This window comes from Microtus oregoni, unplaced genomic scaffold, assembly GCF_018167655.1.
Source record: "Microtus oregoni isolate MIOR12 unplaced genomic scaffold, Mior012 000121F_001, whole genome shotgun sequence".
Classification (NCBI taxonomy): domain Eukaryota; kingdom Metazoa; phylum Chordata; class Mammalia; order Rodentia; family Cricetidae; genus Microtus; species Microtus oregoni.
Genome location: NW_024544751.1, coordinates 932,083 through 947,480, shown reverse-complemented (window position 1 = coordinate 947,480; position 15,398 = coordinate 932,083). Strand labels below are relative to the sequence as shown.

Here is a 15,398-nt window from a genome sequence, read left to right as displayed (position 1 = left end):
CATGCATGAATTTCTCAAAGAATACATTTAAAGTATAATTTAAAAAACAAAAGGCACTTAAAAAATATGATGTTTTCCCTTCCTGTCTTTCCCTACCCACTAACCTATCTATCATCCACCTTCTGACTGTCTTTTTCTACTCCTCTCTCTGTAGTAGCCGCATTAAGAACAAATTATGGTATGGTATTCTGGGAAGCAAGGAACTGCTGCAGCGCTCTTACAGGAAGCTGGAAGAACGAATACAGCTGGAGGTTAGTAGAAAAGGGCCTGTTTCCTGGGCACGGAGAAAGAAAATCATGTGACCTCAGAAATCACCTTTCCACTATATCTTTAGTTCTTCTCAAATTAAACTCTGGGAGCCTCACAGACAGCCATGGCAACAAGGCATGAGGTTTTATTTCTGTCGTAGATAAGAAAATGATAGTATGGAGAGAAGCCCAAGCTCCTCGTCATCTCTGTAAAGGATCATTGTGCTGGTATCTGAAAAGTCAGACAGTAAGAGCAACTCTTCTCTTTCAGTGTGACGGAGAACCCATCTCCTTGCCAAACCTTCAAGGCATTGTAGTGCTCAATATTACCAGCTACGCTGGAGGTGTCAACTTCTGGGGAAGCACCACAGCAACCGCGGTGAGTGTGCGATGAGGAACGGGTGGGAAGGAGACATGACTCTCCTAAGTTGTCTCAGAAAGGATTACTGGACTGTCTAGAATGCACTTAGACAGTGGGGGAAGATGAGATAGGCTTTGAGTCCGTATTAGCAGTGTCTGTAGGTTCAGCTTTTTAAAACAGTTGCCATTCCAGAGCACGAGAATCAACCAGGAACCTCAGAATTATGTCACATGATTCCTGGGTTTTGACTTTCCCTTTACTAAGGCCCAAAAGACACTCAGAAGATTACCCTCAGAGGCCATGTTCTTCATCCCTTAATGTCAGTAAAAACATCTCCTGGGAAGCGAGCCATGAGCTCTTTGCTCTGAGTTCATCTTAGAAGTTCAGGAAACTGACAGGAGTGGCCTTGGGGATTCATGATGCTGGACTGGACAGGGAAGGAATTGGCTAATTTGTGATCTCCACAGGAGCTCACATGTATTGCAAGCACAATTCCTGTTTCCAACCTTGCCTTCCTCACGTTATTTTTCCCCTTTAATATAGTTTTCTCACTTCTTCTTGTACTAGATATACTAGACAAAGTTTTACCAGTAGTCCTCAAAGCACATTTATTTATTATAGACAAAGTATGGATTCTTGGGAGAATTGTGACAGGATTCTTCCTCCCTAGGAATACGAGGCCCCTGCGATGGACGACGGGAAGCTAGAGGTGGTGGCAATCTATGGTTCTATGCAGATGGCCATGTCTCGTCTCGTCAACATGAATCATCATCGAATCACTCAGGTAAGTGAGGGTTGGGCGGATGAAAAGGGGAGGAAATGTCTCTCTTCAGCCCAAGGATGTGCGGCGAGCCTAGCAATCACCTGGTTGTAGGAGTTCCTGGGGAGTGGAAGTAGGCAATCTGTTAGACAGTTAGGTGGTGAAGATAGAGGTGGCAGGGACCAAAAGCACAAAAGGCTCATAGGTAGTACATGATCCACCTCCCTGGAATGATCTGATTCATATATTCTGCCAGTGTCTCTTCAAATACACACTCACACTGTGACCAATACCAGATTAGCCCACAGTACTTTCCTCATTTTTTCCTTTTTGTCCTCTCTCTCCTTTTCTGGTAGTGCCATGAGGTGATGATAACTATTTTTGGTGAAGAAGGTATCCCTGTGCAGGTGGATGGGGAAGCCTGGATTCAGAAGCCAGGCATTATCAAGATTAAATACAAGAATTCTGCCCAGATGTTGATGAGAGATCGGGTAAGCGAAAAGTTCTACTTGAGCACCTACGTTGCCTCCTCCACAGCTACCACATTTCTAGTCAAGAATTTCCCAAAGGGAGCTCTGTGTGCCTTCCTTATCAGGCACCTTGAGTGACAGAAGTGCATACTCCTAGGTCCCACACCAAACTCTCTGAACTGAATGGAAAGAGGTGACTCCTAAGAGCTAGCATTTATAAACAAGCTCCCTGAGACATTTTTACTAATGTAAAAAGTTGCAAGACACTGTCTGTCTCTCAACAAGGTTGTCCTTGTTGTCCTGCACTGCGCAGAAAACTAAAGACCCATGGTGGTGGAGAACGCTACTCTCTCAATAACAGTTCCTTCATTGAATATGTTCTCTTTGGGCTTCATAAGATTCCTTAATATTGCATTTACAGATGTCACCCATTTCTTCTAAATAAAAAACTACAGTGATAGCAAATATATCATTATTGGTCACTTGTTCAAACTTTGGGGTTATCTTTTGAATTGTGAACATAAATATATCAGTAGGAGGGAGGGAATACCTACCTAATAAAATGCCAATATGGTGCTGGGCACATTGCATCTATTGTCTGACATAGTTCTTCCCAAAACCCCTATAAGGAAGATAAAATTCCTTCCATGTTGAGAGCTTAAATACCTTAAGCATAGTCACATATCTAGTAAATAAAAACAATAGGATTGAAAAATAAATTTTGTATTTCTGAATCTAAATCCCATCACAACATAATATATACCTTTGGAAAAGAATGAAACCGAAAAGGTGTTCTTCTGTCTTATCCATCACTATGTTCTCATAACTTCTAGAAGGCAAATATTTTGCTTCATTCAGGACTGGTGTCCCATGAGCCAGTGTACTAACAATAAAAACTAAACTGCCTTACAAAGAAGATACACTGACTAAAAAGACAAGAAGATGTATAAATAGGTGTGGAAGGTGAATGGATAGGGATGTCTTCACTTCTCTTTCCCACCTATGTATACCCCATGATACCTACAGAATGTCATACTCATTGACAAATCTGCCACATGTCCTCAAAGCTACAACAATCATTACGATTTGCCTTTACATTCGTCTCTAGGACTTTGAGAACTCAATGAAAACGTGGGAATGTAAGCATTCTGAAATCCGAGCTATCCCACCACCCCACCTGGACTTCCAGGAATCTCAAGATAGCCTCTCTGATAGCGAGTATGCTCAGATGCAGCACTTGGCTCGGCATGCAGAAAACCTCATTAGCAGGTAAGAGAACTAAGCTTAAAACAGGGTTGGGAAACCTAAACATGGATAGGGAGACACAGTCAGTTGGTGTCTATTGACTACTTGGGCGCTTAGCCTCAGAAAGAAATCTAAGTGTTTACAATTAGGGCCCTGACAGGCTGTGCAAGAAGTATTCTTTGTGATTAACAATAAGGCAGTGTTCACACTCCACATTCAAGCCAGAGGTGAATTTTTATTTCCTTCTGCTTTCCAAGACCCAGCAGGAATAAGGATGTTTCTTCTGGGCCAGTAAAATGGTTCAGGAAGTGAGGTGCTTCTCATCAAGCCTGGCCATCTATATTTGATCCTTAGGGTCCCACATGATAGAAACAGAGATAGAGCCAACTCCTGCAACTTACACACACAGAGACACACACAGACACACACTGGCATGTATGTGCAAATATACACAAACAAACAAAAGTTTGCTCTTGCCCTTAACTATCAGAAAGACCTTGAAGTTTCAGCAAGAGTCAGGCACGCTCCTCTATTTTAATTTCTCACTCTAATCAATCTAGCACTCTCTAAATCCAAGTTAAACAAACAGGAACAAAGGTAACTTCTTAGAGAAGATTAGCAACATTTCCTTCAGCGGATACCTAATGAAGAACAGAAATAGCAAGAGGGAAGAAAGAGTTCAAATCCAGTACCCAGGGTTTTTGTTTCAATTCTTATCCCAATCTGCCAGCTCCTCACACCATAAATCCATAGCGACAAGCTCATCTGTTTTTGCTCTCTTACAGACTTACTGACCTGAGCAAGGTCCACCAGCATGTGTCTGTCCTCATGGATTCTGTGAATGCCAGTGCTAACATCCTGAACGATGTCTTCTATAGCCATGACAGTGCCAATGAGGCGGGTGCAGCTTCCTGTATTCCCATTGAGGTAAGGAGGGAAAAGAAGCGAATGAATTAAAGAAGCCAAACTTTAAAGGAAAAGGGGTTAAAAGGAAAGTGAAACAAAATTAAATGATATTAAATGAGGAACATATGCAAGTGATAGGGTAGAAAACTGATGGGTAAAGTAGATAGGGATTGGGACTGTGGATTCCTAGATGAAGTGCTTGCCATGCAAGGATGAAGAGCTGAATTATACCACCAAGCGCCCACATTAACAGTCAGGCATGGGAGCGTGCATCTTAATCCCTCTACCTGAAGCAGAGACGGAAGGGTCTTGGAGGCTCCCTAGCCAGTCAGTCTAGTCATATCAGTGAGTTCCAGCCCCAGGAGCAGACCCTGTCTCAAAAATGTAAGGTGGACGGTAATTGAGAAACACATCTCACACCCATCTCTGGCTTTTACCGGAACACACACAGACACACACACACACACATGCACATACACATGTAACCACACAGAAATTGAAAATAAAGTGATATGCTGGATAAGAATGCGGGCAGTCCTTGGATTGTTCCAAGGCCAAGGTGGCTGCTGGGGAAATGCCATGACAAATTTTATCATTTTGAGAAACAGTATTGTTCCTGGTAGCTAGCCCCAACATCAGACTCAAAGTGGTATAGTTAATAAATGGAAAGAAGCGTAGTCTTGGACCTTCCTAATGCCAGTTGACTCCCTGTATAATCATCTAAGGTTATACCTATCATCGGAACCCGAGATCCAAGATGCTTTTAATTCCCTTTTCACAGGTCCAGATTAGACATTTACTATTAAATGTGCCATCCCATGCCAATACTCACTGCCATAAGATTTGGGTGCTTCTTTTAAAATGTAACTTTAGGTTTGGAGATGTACCTTAGTGACAGAGAATAATAGCCTTGAATATGGTCCTTGGTATATGTAAATATATACATGCACACAGAGACACACAGGCACACACACACACACACACATACACACAGGAGGGGCAGGGAAGGAAGGGGGGGGAAAGGATGGAGAGAGACGTAGGGAGATGGAGGGAGAGAAGGGAGATGAAGAAGATGAGTGGAACTTCATTAATAAGTAAAAATACAATAGGATCAGGATGTGTTCAAATATGAGTTAACTTTATTTTAGGCCAGGTCCTAGTCAAAGGAGGTCCAAAGGCCGTGAGTTTCAAGAAGAAATGTGTATGGTTAGATTTATTTCTGTGTGCCATGGGAAAGGCACTTTTAACCTAGGGACAAGTCTCCTGATTTGCAAATTTCCCTCTGGTTTGCAAATTCCCTATTTTCCTGTTGCCCACTGCACACAATCAGTGATGCCCACTTTGCAGGGCACAGCAATAGAGCTACATTGTTGACAGTTGACCATTGACAGCTGGGGTCAGTTCGGATTGGTTGGTGCTCATGCTGGGCCAGCCGTGCTGAATTTTTAATATGATGTTTCCACCTCCAGGCGTGTCCTGCTGGTCTGCTCCTACCTTCCCGTGGAGAAGCCAGCTGCATGCTCACTAACCGGCTCCTTTCTATCTTGTCCTTTCCCTTCCACTCCTTTTCCTCTCTTCTCCTCTCAGACTCTAAGCAGAAATGATGCAGTGGATGTTGTATTTGGTCTTAAAGGGCTCTACGATGACACCAAAGCTTTCCTGGATGAAAACTTGGTGAGTGCAGGGGGCTGGAGCATGGGAGGGAAAACATCTCTTTTGAATATGGCCACATTCTATATTGGTTTCCATGATGCTAGAGGCTTATGATCATTGTAAGTAGGTGCTTGCCTGGTGATTCCAGTCATCCTGGTTGTGATTGCTGTCATCCAGTATTTGTTACCTGAATGTGCTACTGTTTGTGTTATGTCAACCCATGGGGACTACCATATTTTAGATGAAATCGGTCAGTGTCTCCTGGGGAAAGACTAGGCCCACCAGATTCAGGGTGCTCTCATTCTACCTGATAAAGCTTCAAGTGAGAAGAGTGAGCTCAGAGATGCTCTTCTCTCAGGTCTGTAAGTGTCACCTTCTCCATGGAGACAGTAGCAGGAAGTAGGGAAAGTTCTGAGGGCTCTGAGCTCAAATACAAATTAGCTACCTACCGTATTATCTCCCTAAGGCTGCTATGGGTAAGTACCAAGTACTATATGACTTTAAATAACAGAATCTTACTATCTCATCATTCTGAAAACTCCAACATTCAAACCCAAATTGTAAGCAGGCTCATGATCCCTCTAAAAGCCCTAGAGGAAAAACTTTCTTTGCTTTTTCTTAGCTCTGGCCATTTGTTTCTGGCAATCATTGTTGATCCTTACCTTATAAATACTCCACTCTTGTCTTGTTTTCCATCTGCAATGTCTCTGTCTTCACATGGCCATATTCTGCCAGGGTCACTGATAGTGATGGACTAAGGCCTGCCCTGTCTAGTATGACCTCAAATTAATAGTGAGTTATAAATTCAATGACTATCATTTCATATTAAGTGTGCATTCTGAAGTAGTAGAGAATAGGATTTTAATGTATCTCTTGAGAAGAACACAACACAACCCACAACATTAGCAGTGTAGCTATACCTCTTTGCATTCGTTTCCCCTATCTCCAAGATAGGAATTAGAACCCCTACCTTTACAGTTTGTTTAGAGGATTTATATAAACAACAAAGTATTGTAACTTAAGTGCCTACCAGTACTCGGTACATGACTGTGGCTCAAAAGATGGACTGGGGGTATGAACTGACTCTGAGGATGGCATTAGCTGCATGTTTCTCATAATGTTATGTTCATGCCCGGGCACAATGGGATGGTACTCTGATAAAATCCACTGCTCATAACTGTCTCACTTTGATGTTGTCCCTGAGGCAGGTGTTGTACTTGCTTTTGATCTAATTAAAGTTTAATTTGAAGAAGAGCTTCTGGGTTGAAATTGCAAGAAGACCCACTGCCTCTCTCCCTTACATATCTAATTGTCACACTGCCTCAGAAGCAGAATGGCTAAAACACTCAGACCACATCGTTCCATCATCTGGGCCCCAAGCCTAGGGGCTTTTAGCTTTGGACAATTTCAATTGGAATTCTGAACTCAATGTCATTCTCAATTTTATCATCAGTAAACATGGGAAGTTGGCCTCTTGTGGCTATTTAGGCTTTCTTGAAGCTCATAGATTGAAAATTGGGCCATGTTAGGCAACAGTCCAACTTGAACATACTCTACCATGAAGTGAGGCTCTCAGAAGGCTTCCTTTCTATGGGACCTGTGAGGCTTCACATCTGTGTGCACATCAAAATGAGGGTAGCAGGGACAATGCACAGTATGACCGTGCATCTCTAGGAAGGCTGTCATAGACATGGGATGGGTACAAATCATGTTTCATTTGGAGATTATTCCTCCTATTAAGAAGGTATGACAGTAAAAAAGAGTAGTTTCGGCAGAGGAGCTGTCTCTGTCGAATGTCTCCCATTGCTGTAATGAACACCCACGATAATCAACATCCAAAGAGAAAGCTTTGTTTTGGCTCAACCACGATGGTTTGCTCCTTTGCTTTCAGCCTATGTGGTGAAAACCATGTGGTCGATTAAAGCTGCTCAGCTCATGGCTAGGAATGAAAAGGGGTGACTAAGGCCCCACTGTTTCTCTCAAAAGCATGGTCACAATGACCAGAATACTTCCGACTGGGATACACTTCTTAAATGCTCCACCACCTCCCAATAGCAGCAGTCTGAGACTTAAGCCTATAACACCTGGGCCTTTAGAGAACATTCTAGGTAAACTGTAATAGGGATATTGCTTAAAAAAGATGATGTGAATCCCAGTCAGTAATTCCCACTTCCCTTATTTGGCATGTGTTTGGCACATCCATCTGAGTCATGTTGTATTGTCTTAAGTTGTAAGGATGGACAAATTATTTGTTAGTGTTGATTTGTTTCTGTCTTACGTCATGTTCTGCCTCGCCGTAACCTCCCATTCCACTCTCTGCCCATCCAGTTGCCATACGTTTCTGGCACTAGCTATTGCTACAGCAGTAAGCATTCCATAAATAGAAAGGGACCACAATAGACATGTCAAACTGGAAGTAGAGTGCATGGTAGAGAGGAGTGGTGAGTCCTGGTTGGATTGCTGTGTGCTTTCAAGGCTATGCACACCAGACTATTCCCAGACTATTCCCTGGTGAAATAGGAATGGTCTCTCTGTACTGCTGATTTCGAACGTGGAGGGGCTCGCCAAAGAATCTTATGTCTCCCATGCACCACACAGAGTTTATCTTGTGTATGCTGGGAGGTTATTATCAGTAACCATTTAGGTTTTGATTTTTAAACATATGGGGCAAGCTGTCTGCAAACATGTTTCTTTTTTTATGTTTTTTGGAAACATGTTTCTTTTTTTATTTTTTTTTTGCAAACATGTTTCTTAATCATGGAAATAACTAGAAGCTCCAGAACAACCTATAGAGGCAGACCCTGTACCTGGAAGGGAGAAGTTGAGGCAGTCTTTCCCTAACCTTCTCACCTTGATTTACAAACTTTTAAATTATAGTGTATAATAACTATTCCCTCTTGCATCCGGATACTCTACATACCCTGCAGGACAGTATTGTATAAAAGGGAGGCTACTAAGTTAGGCAGATTCTGTCTAGCCCTGGAATCCTTTTTTTTAAACTAATTTAGCCTCTCAAATATTACATCCCAACCATGGTTTCCCCTTCCTCCTCTCCTCCTTGTCGCTCTCCGCTCCCCTTCCTCTCCTCCTCCATTTCCCTTGAGAAAAGGGCAGGCCTCCCAGGGCTATCCACCAAACATTTGTCATGTAATCTTGAACGCTAAACTTCTTTGATTATGCTTTCTTACCTATGAAATAAAAAAAAAAACGCATCCCTTGTAAGGTATTGCGAGACTATTGGGGAGAGTAAGAGGAATGATGTATTCACAGTACCTGATATACACAGTTGCTCAGAACTTAGTGGTAGCTCTTACTTAGGAGGATGCTGGTATGGCTTCAGAGACTGGAAGTCAAGAGTGGGACCCTTGTTGTAGACATTAAGCTCAAGCAGAAATCACGGTGCTAATTCATGCTGAACAAAAGACCTTCACTTGTGAAACCGAGCATGCCTAGCTCCAAAGAGACCTCTACCATCTGACTATTTCCTGGATCTTCTTGTTGAAAAGAGAGCTGTCGAAAGCTAGTATTATTTTTGATCAGTAAACAATCTGATTGTAGGCCAAATGAGCTATAATTTGTCAGCATTCTAAGTGTGATGTTACCTGCATGATCTCTTGGTCACTAGCATGGACTCAGAGTGGAGTCTAACGCAAAGTTCTAAGAAATGTGCACTTACTGTTCTCCCTGTCTATGCCAGCTGAGAGATGCTATGGATGAGGCCACCCTAAAAACTGTCCTGGATGCCATGAATACGGAGCTGCAAAGGATATTAGCAATTGACTGGTTGGGTCAAATCCTTCTTTCAGAGGTACGTATCCTAGGGAATGGGACTTTCTGGTGTAAAGTCATAGGATGGGGTCAGTATATGGGACGGATGTCGCAGAGGCCCATCTTGATGCACCGACCTTTAGCTTCTGCATTAATGAACCATCCTCCTCTCCATACCCTCACCATTAATGGACAGAACAAGGGAGCAAAAATGAACAAGGAGGTGACCATGGAAAAATAACCAGGAAGAAAACCATTCTAAAGCAAGAAAAAAAATAGAGAAAGCTCATGTTGCTGTCTAGGCTACACGCTCTCCTTTCTCAGTGTCTGCTGCCAGAACTAAACCGTATCTGGTACATACTAGCATAGATACACCAGGTGTTTGCGGATAGCTGTTGTAAATGGTTGATATCGAGGCCGTACTGATAGTTGAGTCTTCCAAACACCTCATCTTCCTGTTGCTACCTGACCCCCATTGCATCTCTCATTTAATATGTGGCATAAAAGGAAAATCAAACATTGCAGCCGATATAAAATAGTTTCAGAGATGCTGTCAGTTTTGGACTACTTTGAGTACTCTTTTAAGATCGGAAACTTTCATATTCACTCATAAACCAAATATCCCAAAGGTGGCCACCTATAACAAAGTAAAGTATTCCCTTCATGATCTGACAGAGATTGTCTCAAAATTTTTTCACTGTAAAAATATTCATCCCAAATTTTAGGATCCCTGCCTGCCTTCTCACATCTGTTTTTTGAATCCAAATGCCAGGCATGTTTGGGATGGTGCGGATGCAAGGCCACTATTTTCAGAAGTAAATTCATATGCAAATTCAAGTCTTAAAAACAATGGTTCTCAACCTGTGGGTCGAGGCCACAGAACCCATTAGAAAACACAGGTGTTCACATTATGATTCATCGCAGTAGCAAAATTACAGTTCATGAAGTAGCAAAGAAATATTTTTATAGTTGGGGGTCACCATAAACTGAGAAAACTACTTTTAAGGGTCACAGTATTAGGAAGGCTGAGAACCACTCATTATCTTAAAAGGTTTACCAATCTTTGGTGATTACAAGGCCTGGTGTAATTCAAGTTTTTATCAGTAACTTTCTGGGGAAGGAAGACAGTCTGTTAGGCAGTAAGAAAAGCAAATTCTCACGCTTCTTTCCATTACTACCTGCCTCTGCTAATTCCCATTAAGCTCCCGAGCTAAGCAAACTCACTGGATAGTGAAAGAAATGAGACAAATTCAGCCTATACCCTGGGGTCCCGATTTCCATGTGACTCTTCCTCACCCGGGACAGAAAGCTCCTTTCTGAGCTCCAGTATTTCCAGAGAAGCAAAGCCCTGGAGAAAGGAAGCAGACTGAACAGAAGCCAAGGAGATGTTGCTCACACTAAATACCCTTACCTTGAGATTATAGAAGGTTCAGACCCACTTTTCTGGGGGAGATCAGGACAAGAGTCAACTATTGGTCTTTTCAAAACTCTAACTGAGGGTAAGGGCCTGTGCTCATTCTTGAAGCTGTTTGTACAGGGCAGTTCTGGATGTCAGGGTACACAGCTGGGAGCAGCATTAGAGAAGCAAGGGAATCAGTGCAGGAAGAGGAGGAAGATAAATTTGGACTCTTCCCCTGATGGAAGGTACTGGAGGCATAACTAATCCTCAAAGGAAGATGACTCCAAAACCTCTTTCTTGTAATGTGTTTGGCTAGATTTTCTGGCAATAAATCAACTTCAGGATCGTTTTGCTAGCAGCAGAAGTAAAATAAGAATGCTTTTACATAAACAAGATAGAAGTTGGAGAATGAACTGGAATTACAGAGCCTGTGTTGTCTACACAAATGAACTCACATTCAAAATTAGTAAGTTTGTTTAGAGAATCCTCTGCATTCCAGCCAAAAAAAACAGGTCGCCTGTGAGGCAGTGTCTTCCCTATATGAGGAGGCTGGGCTGAGGGACAAATAGGGGCTCTCAACTAGAGGTGGAAAAAATGGAAGACATTTCCTAATTTGTAAAGAACTGTCATACAAGCAACAGTGACCTCACATACAAAGGTCAAGCTCTGAACCTATGCTTTTTTGGTTCTTCCTTTCTTTTTTTTCTCAACAAACTTGGAAGAGTGTACATCTTTGTTTGCTTCCTCCTCCTCCTCCTCCTCCTCCTCCTCCTCCTCCTCCTCCTCCTCCTCCTCCTCCTCCTCCTCCTCCTCCACCGCCTTCTCCTCCCCTATCCCTGTTTGCACAGCCATGCCTTAACTCTGAGTACTTGCTGCTTGCTGCTTTTCTAATCCAGAAATGATAGTATTCATTTTCCAGGTTGTTTTGAGTTTGTGTAAGGAGCATTTATTGATATATCCAGAAAGGCAGAAGGCCCAGAATGGGCGCTTGCAGAAGTTCAATCTCTTTATTAGGACGTATGAATAGTGAGGAGGGACAGCTCTCCTACCTGAGCTGAGAGGAGCTCTGCCTGCTTTCCAAACTCATCCTTCTCCATCACATTAGAGAGCCCATTGAAATGCTTTCAGAAGGTCACCTAACATTCTGACCTGACTCTTGCTATGCTTTCCCAGGCTCACTCTTCTGACCGCAGAAGTCTATATCGCAGGTTGAAAGACAGATTCCCTAGGTTGGGGAAGAAGAAACGAGAAGGGGGAGAAAAGTCGAAATCAAAGCCAAGACTCCCTGGTTTTCTCAGTAAGTCAATCACACACATGTAGAGGGCATGAACGACAGCTTGGATACCTCCAAGAGACCTGAAAGTACCCTCAGAAGTGTTCATGGGTGTGTCAGAGAGGGAGGCTCTGGGAAGAAGCCAGTATTAGATAATGCCAAGTAAGTTAGAGAATGAGATGGATACTGGCTAGTCAGGGGTGAACCTGAGAAGAAATGGTGCTGTGTGGGCTGGAAAGGGAAAACCGCATTCAGACTGCTTGACCCATTCATCTCTAACATCCCTAAGATGTTAGGGAAAGGTTTTTTGCCCTGTCAAAAATCCCTTCTCCCTGTTAGAGTCCCTGGATATGCAAATCTACTATATAAATTTTGTTTTTATGCCATTCTATTTATTACTGGCCTGAAGTACTGTGAATGGGAAAGTACCATGAAAAGAAATGTGAATGGGACTCAAAAGAAGACTCTATGAGAATTGTCGGTTGTTCCAATTCTGATGTGCTTAGGCAACATGGAAGCTTCAAAAATATAGCATTAGCAGACATGTGAAAACAGTTTTAGTTTTAATGAATAGGATTATTTTTTCTGATGTCAAGAGAAAATCTTTTGGACCTAACTATATCTTTTCTTGGGTATGGTCCAACTGGTTTGATTCCTTAAGAATCTGACAATTGGAAATCTCTGGTATGAGTGCACAGTAGTGCCATAGATAATCGGTTCTAAGAATTAATCCTATTTGCATTTAGTTTGTATGGTCTCCAGTGGCTTCCTCTTTGATTCAGAGATGGTAACTACAGTAGGAACAAACTAGTATGTCTCCTACTATTCTGCCCCCTCTCGGGCGTGAACATTTATGCATTTGGCAAAGTACTAACTTCATTATTTCTCTTACCCCCTCCCCCTTTGGCTCTGAAGGCAGGTTCTGGCGTCGCAGAAATCGTGGCAATGAAGCAGAAAATGATGACTCTTCAACACCTTCAAGTTCTCGGCTATAGTCCTTGAAAGCTGGAAGAACTCTCAACAGAGAATTTTACTAAAAACTCTCAAAACCTCAAAAAGACTGAACTATATTATATCAGAACAAAAATGAGCACCACCAAGAAAGACCCTCCAAATCCTTATACTAATATATTTTCCCTGGACTTAATCAGATCTCCTTAGAGGGTTATATTTTTCTTGTTGGCCAAAGATTCTTGTTCCGAGTTGTTTTGCTCAGTTCTCCTTCTCTTTGTGTACCTTGAGTAACTACACTGTTTATTAGGAATAGATTCTTTGTGAACAGCCTGGGACCAATAAGTATTGTGGTAGTACACCTCTTTAGGAAGTGTTGGAATGGGTTTCTTTCACTAGCAGAGAAACTCCTGACACCAAGGAATGAAATGAGTAACCAACTCTCAGAAAGATGAAGGGGCAGGGCATTCAGGCTTGGTTGTGTTTCTCCTCCAATCCCTGCCAAATGCAAATGGAAATTTCAAAAGATGGCTCCTAGTTGGCTCAAGAAGATGAGAACACGGTCCTGGAGGCTTATCCATTTGTATGTTAAAATGATCATGTGAACATTTTCTTGTAGATATGAGCCTCTCCTTTCTCCTCTCCTCTCCTCTCCTCTCCTCTCCTCTCCTCTCCTCTCCTCTCCTCTCCTCTCCTCTCCTCTCCTCTCCTCTCCTCTCCTCTCCTCTCCTCTCCTCTCCTCTCCTCTCCTCTCCTCTCCTCTCCTTTTCACCACTCCTCTTTCCTTTTATTTTCTCTCCTTTCTTCTCTTCCTCACTAACCTTCCATCCCATCTTGTTTCCCCTCTCTCCCCTTCTTCTCCTCTACTTCTGCTTCCTCCCCTTTCCCCATAGACTCTTCATGTTTTCCCATGTGTACATATATGTCTTCGCACATGTCGAGGTGGTGCTCTCGTGGCTGGGTGGGCCCACTGGTTGGAACTCACCCCTCATGGCAACCATACAGGCTCTTGTCCTTTTACCTTGATCCTAGCCTGCATGCCTCCATGGAGTGCTTGCCTGCATTCTCGCTGGATTTTTAAACTAAATGTTTTGCCGTTGTGCCGCAGTATAGATTATATACAGAGACATAAAGATGTACATATATATATTTTTAGGAACTGAAAATACAACTCGACCTAAGTGACCCTCTAATTTATTGTGATAGCCCAGTAATCCCTCCCCTTCCCTATTATCCTACACAAATACACAGCTCTACCAACTGCCCTAGTTCTCGGTGGAGCGTCTAAACTTTTGGTGCATTTGTAGTGTCTTAGAAGTAGCTGGAGTCTACAGATAGCCCAGCTAATTCTGACATCCACTTAAAATACTGAGCCAGGTCACAGAAAGGGAACAAAAACACCAACGCCCTGAAGAGGGGCCAAGCTGGCATGCTGCCATTTTCTCTGTTTCTCCTGGCTCTGTATCAGCAACTGCTCAAGTTTTAATGCCCTCTTCCCCAGCAAAAATAATTTCAAAGAGCCCCACCCTTTAGATAACTAAGTTAGGGCCTACTAACCTACCACTGCCTGTGCCCTTCCCCATAAGCTTAATTTGGGCTGCAGCTATTGGGTAGGCTGTTGGGTCACTCTTTAAATTACTTTCAAATCTCATGTCTTGCCCCCTTTCCCCCCGAATAGAAAAAGGGCAGTCAGGGTGACTGGAAGGAAGATGGATCTGGGGAATCAAAGGCTAAAAGCCTCAGCTTCCCTACTGTTCTGCTTCCAAATCTTTCATGAAAACATAGTAGGCCTAAATGGCTCCAAATCTTAATTTGAATCTTTTTAAGTGTACAATCTCGGTTAGGCAAATCTAATGAAAGTCCAGTGCTCAGAGAGAATGTCTCAGGCCTGCTGCTCATCCCTACCCTCAAGTCACACCTTTTGGAAAGTGTCCCTTCCCACTTCTCAAGAAAAAATCCAGACAACTGCCCTCTTCTCACTGCTCAGTCAAACTTAGTGTGCTCAATTATCTGACTCAGTCCAATGGCTGGTTCACTGAGGTGCACAATCCAGAGGCCGATCACTGGTTCTCAACTTTGTAGAATTCCACCAGCCGAACCCTCTTAAACCAGCTGCCTGTGTTCCACCTTTTCAAGGGTGAGAAAAAGAGTCTAACAACGGGGTATTCCCCCCAATGTCTGATAGCTTTGCCAAACAAAACTGTCCTAGCTATACAGCTAGAGAAGAAACTCAATGGGAAAAGATGACAGCAAACATTTCAAACTTAAATATCAGAATGTGTAATATGATGACAGTGTATATATTTAAGTGGAGTGTGCAGTTGCAACATCTTTGGTTTTCTCTTATCACTCTTTCTTCGAAGG

The 15,398-nt window shown here is 42.8% G+C and overlaps 1 protein-coding gene across 1 annotated transcript in view; it reads left to right on the top strand.

Moving 5' to 3' along the window:
• Positions 1-13,691, top strand: part of Dgkk (diacylglycerol kinase kappa) — a 156,299-nt gene extending 142,608 nt beyond the window's left edge. The window contains exons 19-28 of the mRNA XM_041646161.1: positions 155-251; positions 520-627; positions 1,280-1,393; positions 1,726-1,860; positions 2,948-3,108; positions 3,870-4,011; positions 5,578-5,664; positions 9,341-9,451; positions 11,984-12,107; positions 12,999-13,691. Of these exons, the coding sequence (XP_041502095.1) occupies positions 155-251; positions 520-627; positions 1,280-1,393; positions 1,726-1,860; positions 2,948-3,108; positions 3,870-4,011; positions 5,578-5,664; positions 9,341-9,451; positions 11,984-12,107; positions 12,999-13,078 (1,159 nt within the window). The 3' untranslated portion in view covers positions 13,079-13,691. The remainder of the gene's footprint in view (positions 1-154; positions 252-519; positions 628-1,279; positions 1,394-1,725; positions 1,861-2,947; positions 3,109-3,869; positions 4,012-5,577; positions 5,665-9,340; positions 9,452-11,983; positions 12,108-12,998) is intronic.
• The last annotated feature ends 1,707 nt before the right edge of the window (positions 13,692-15,398 follow it).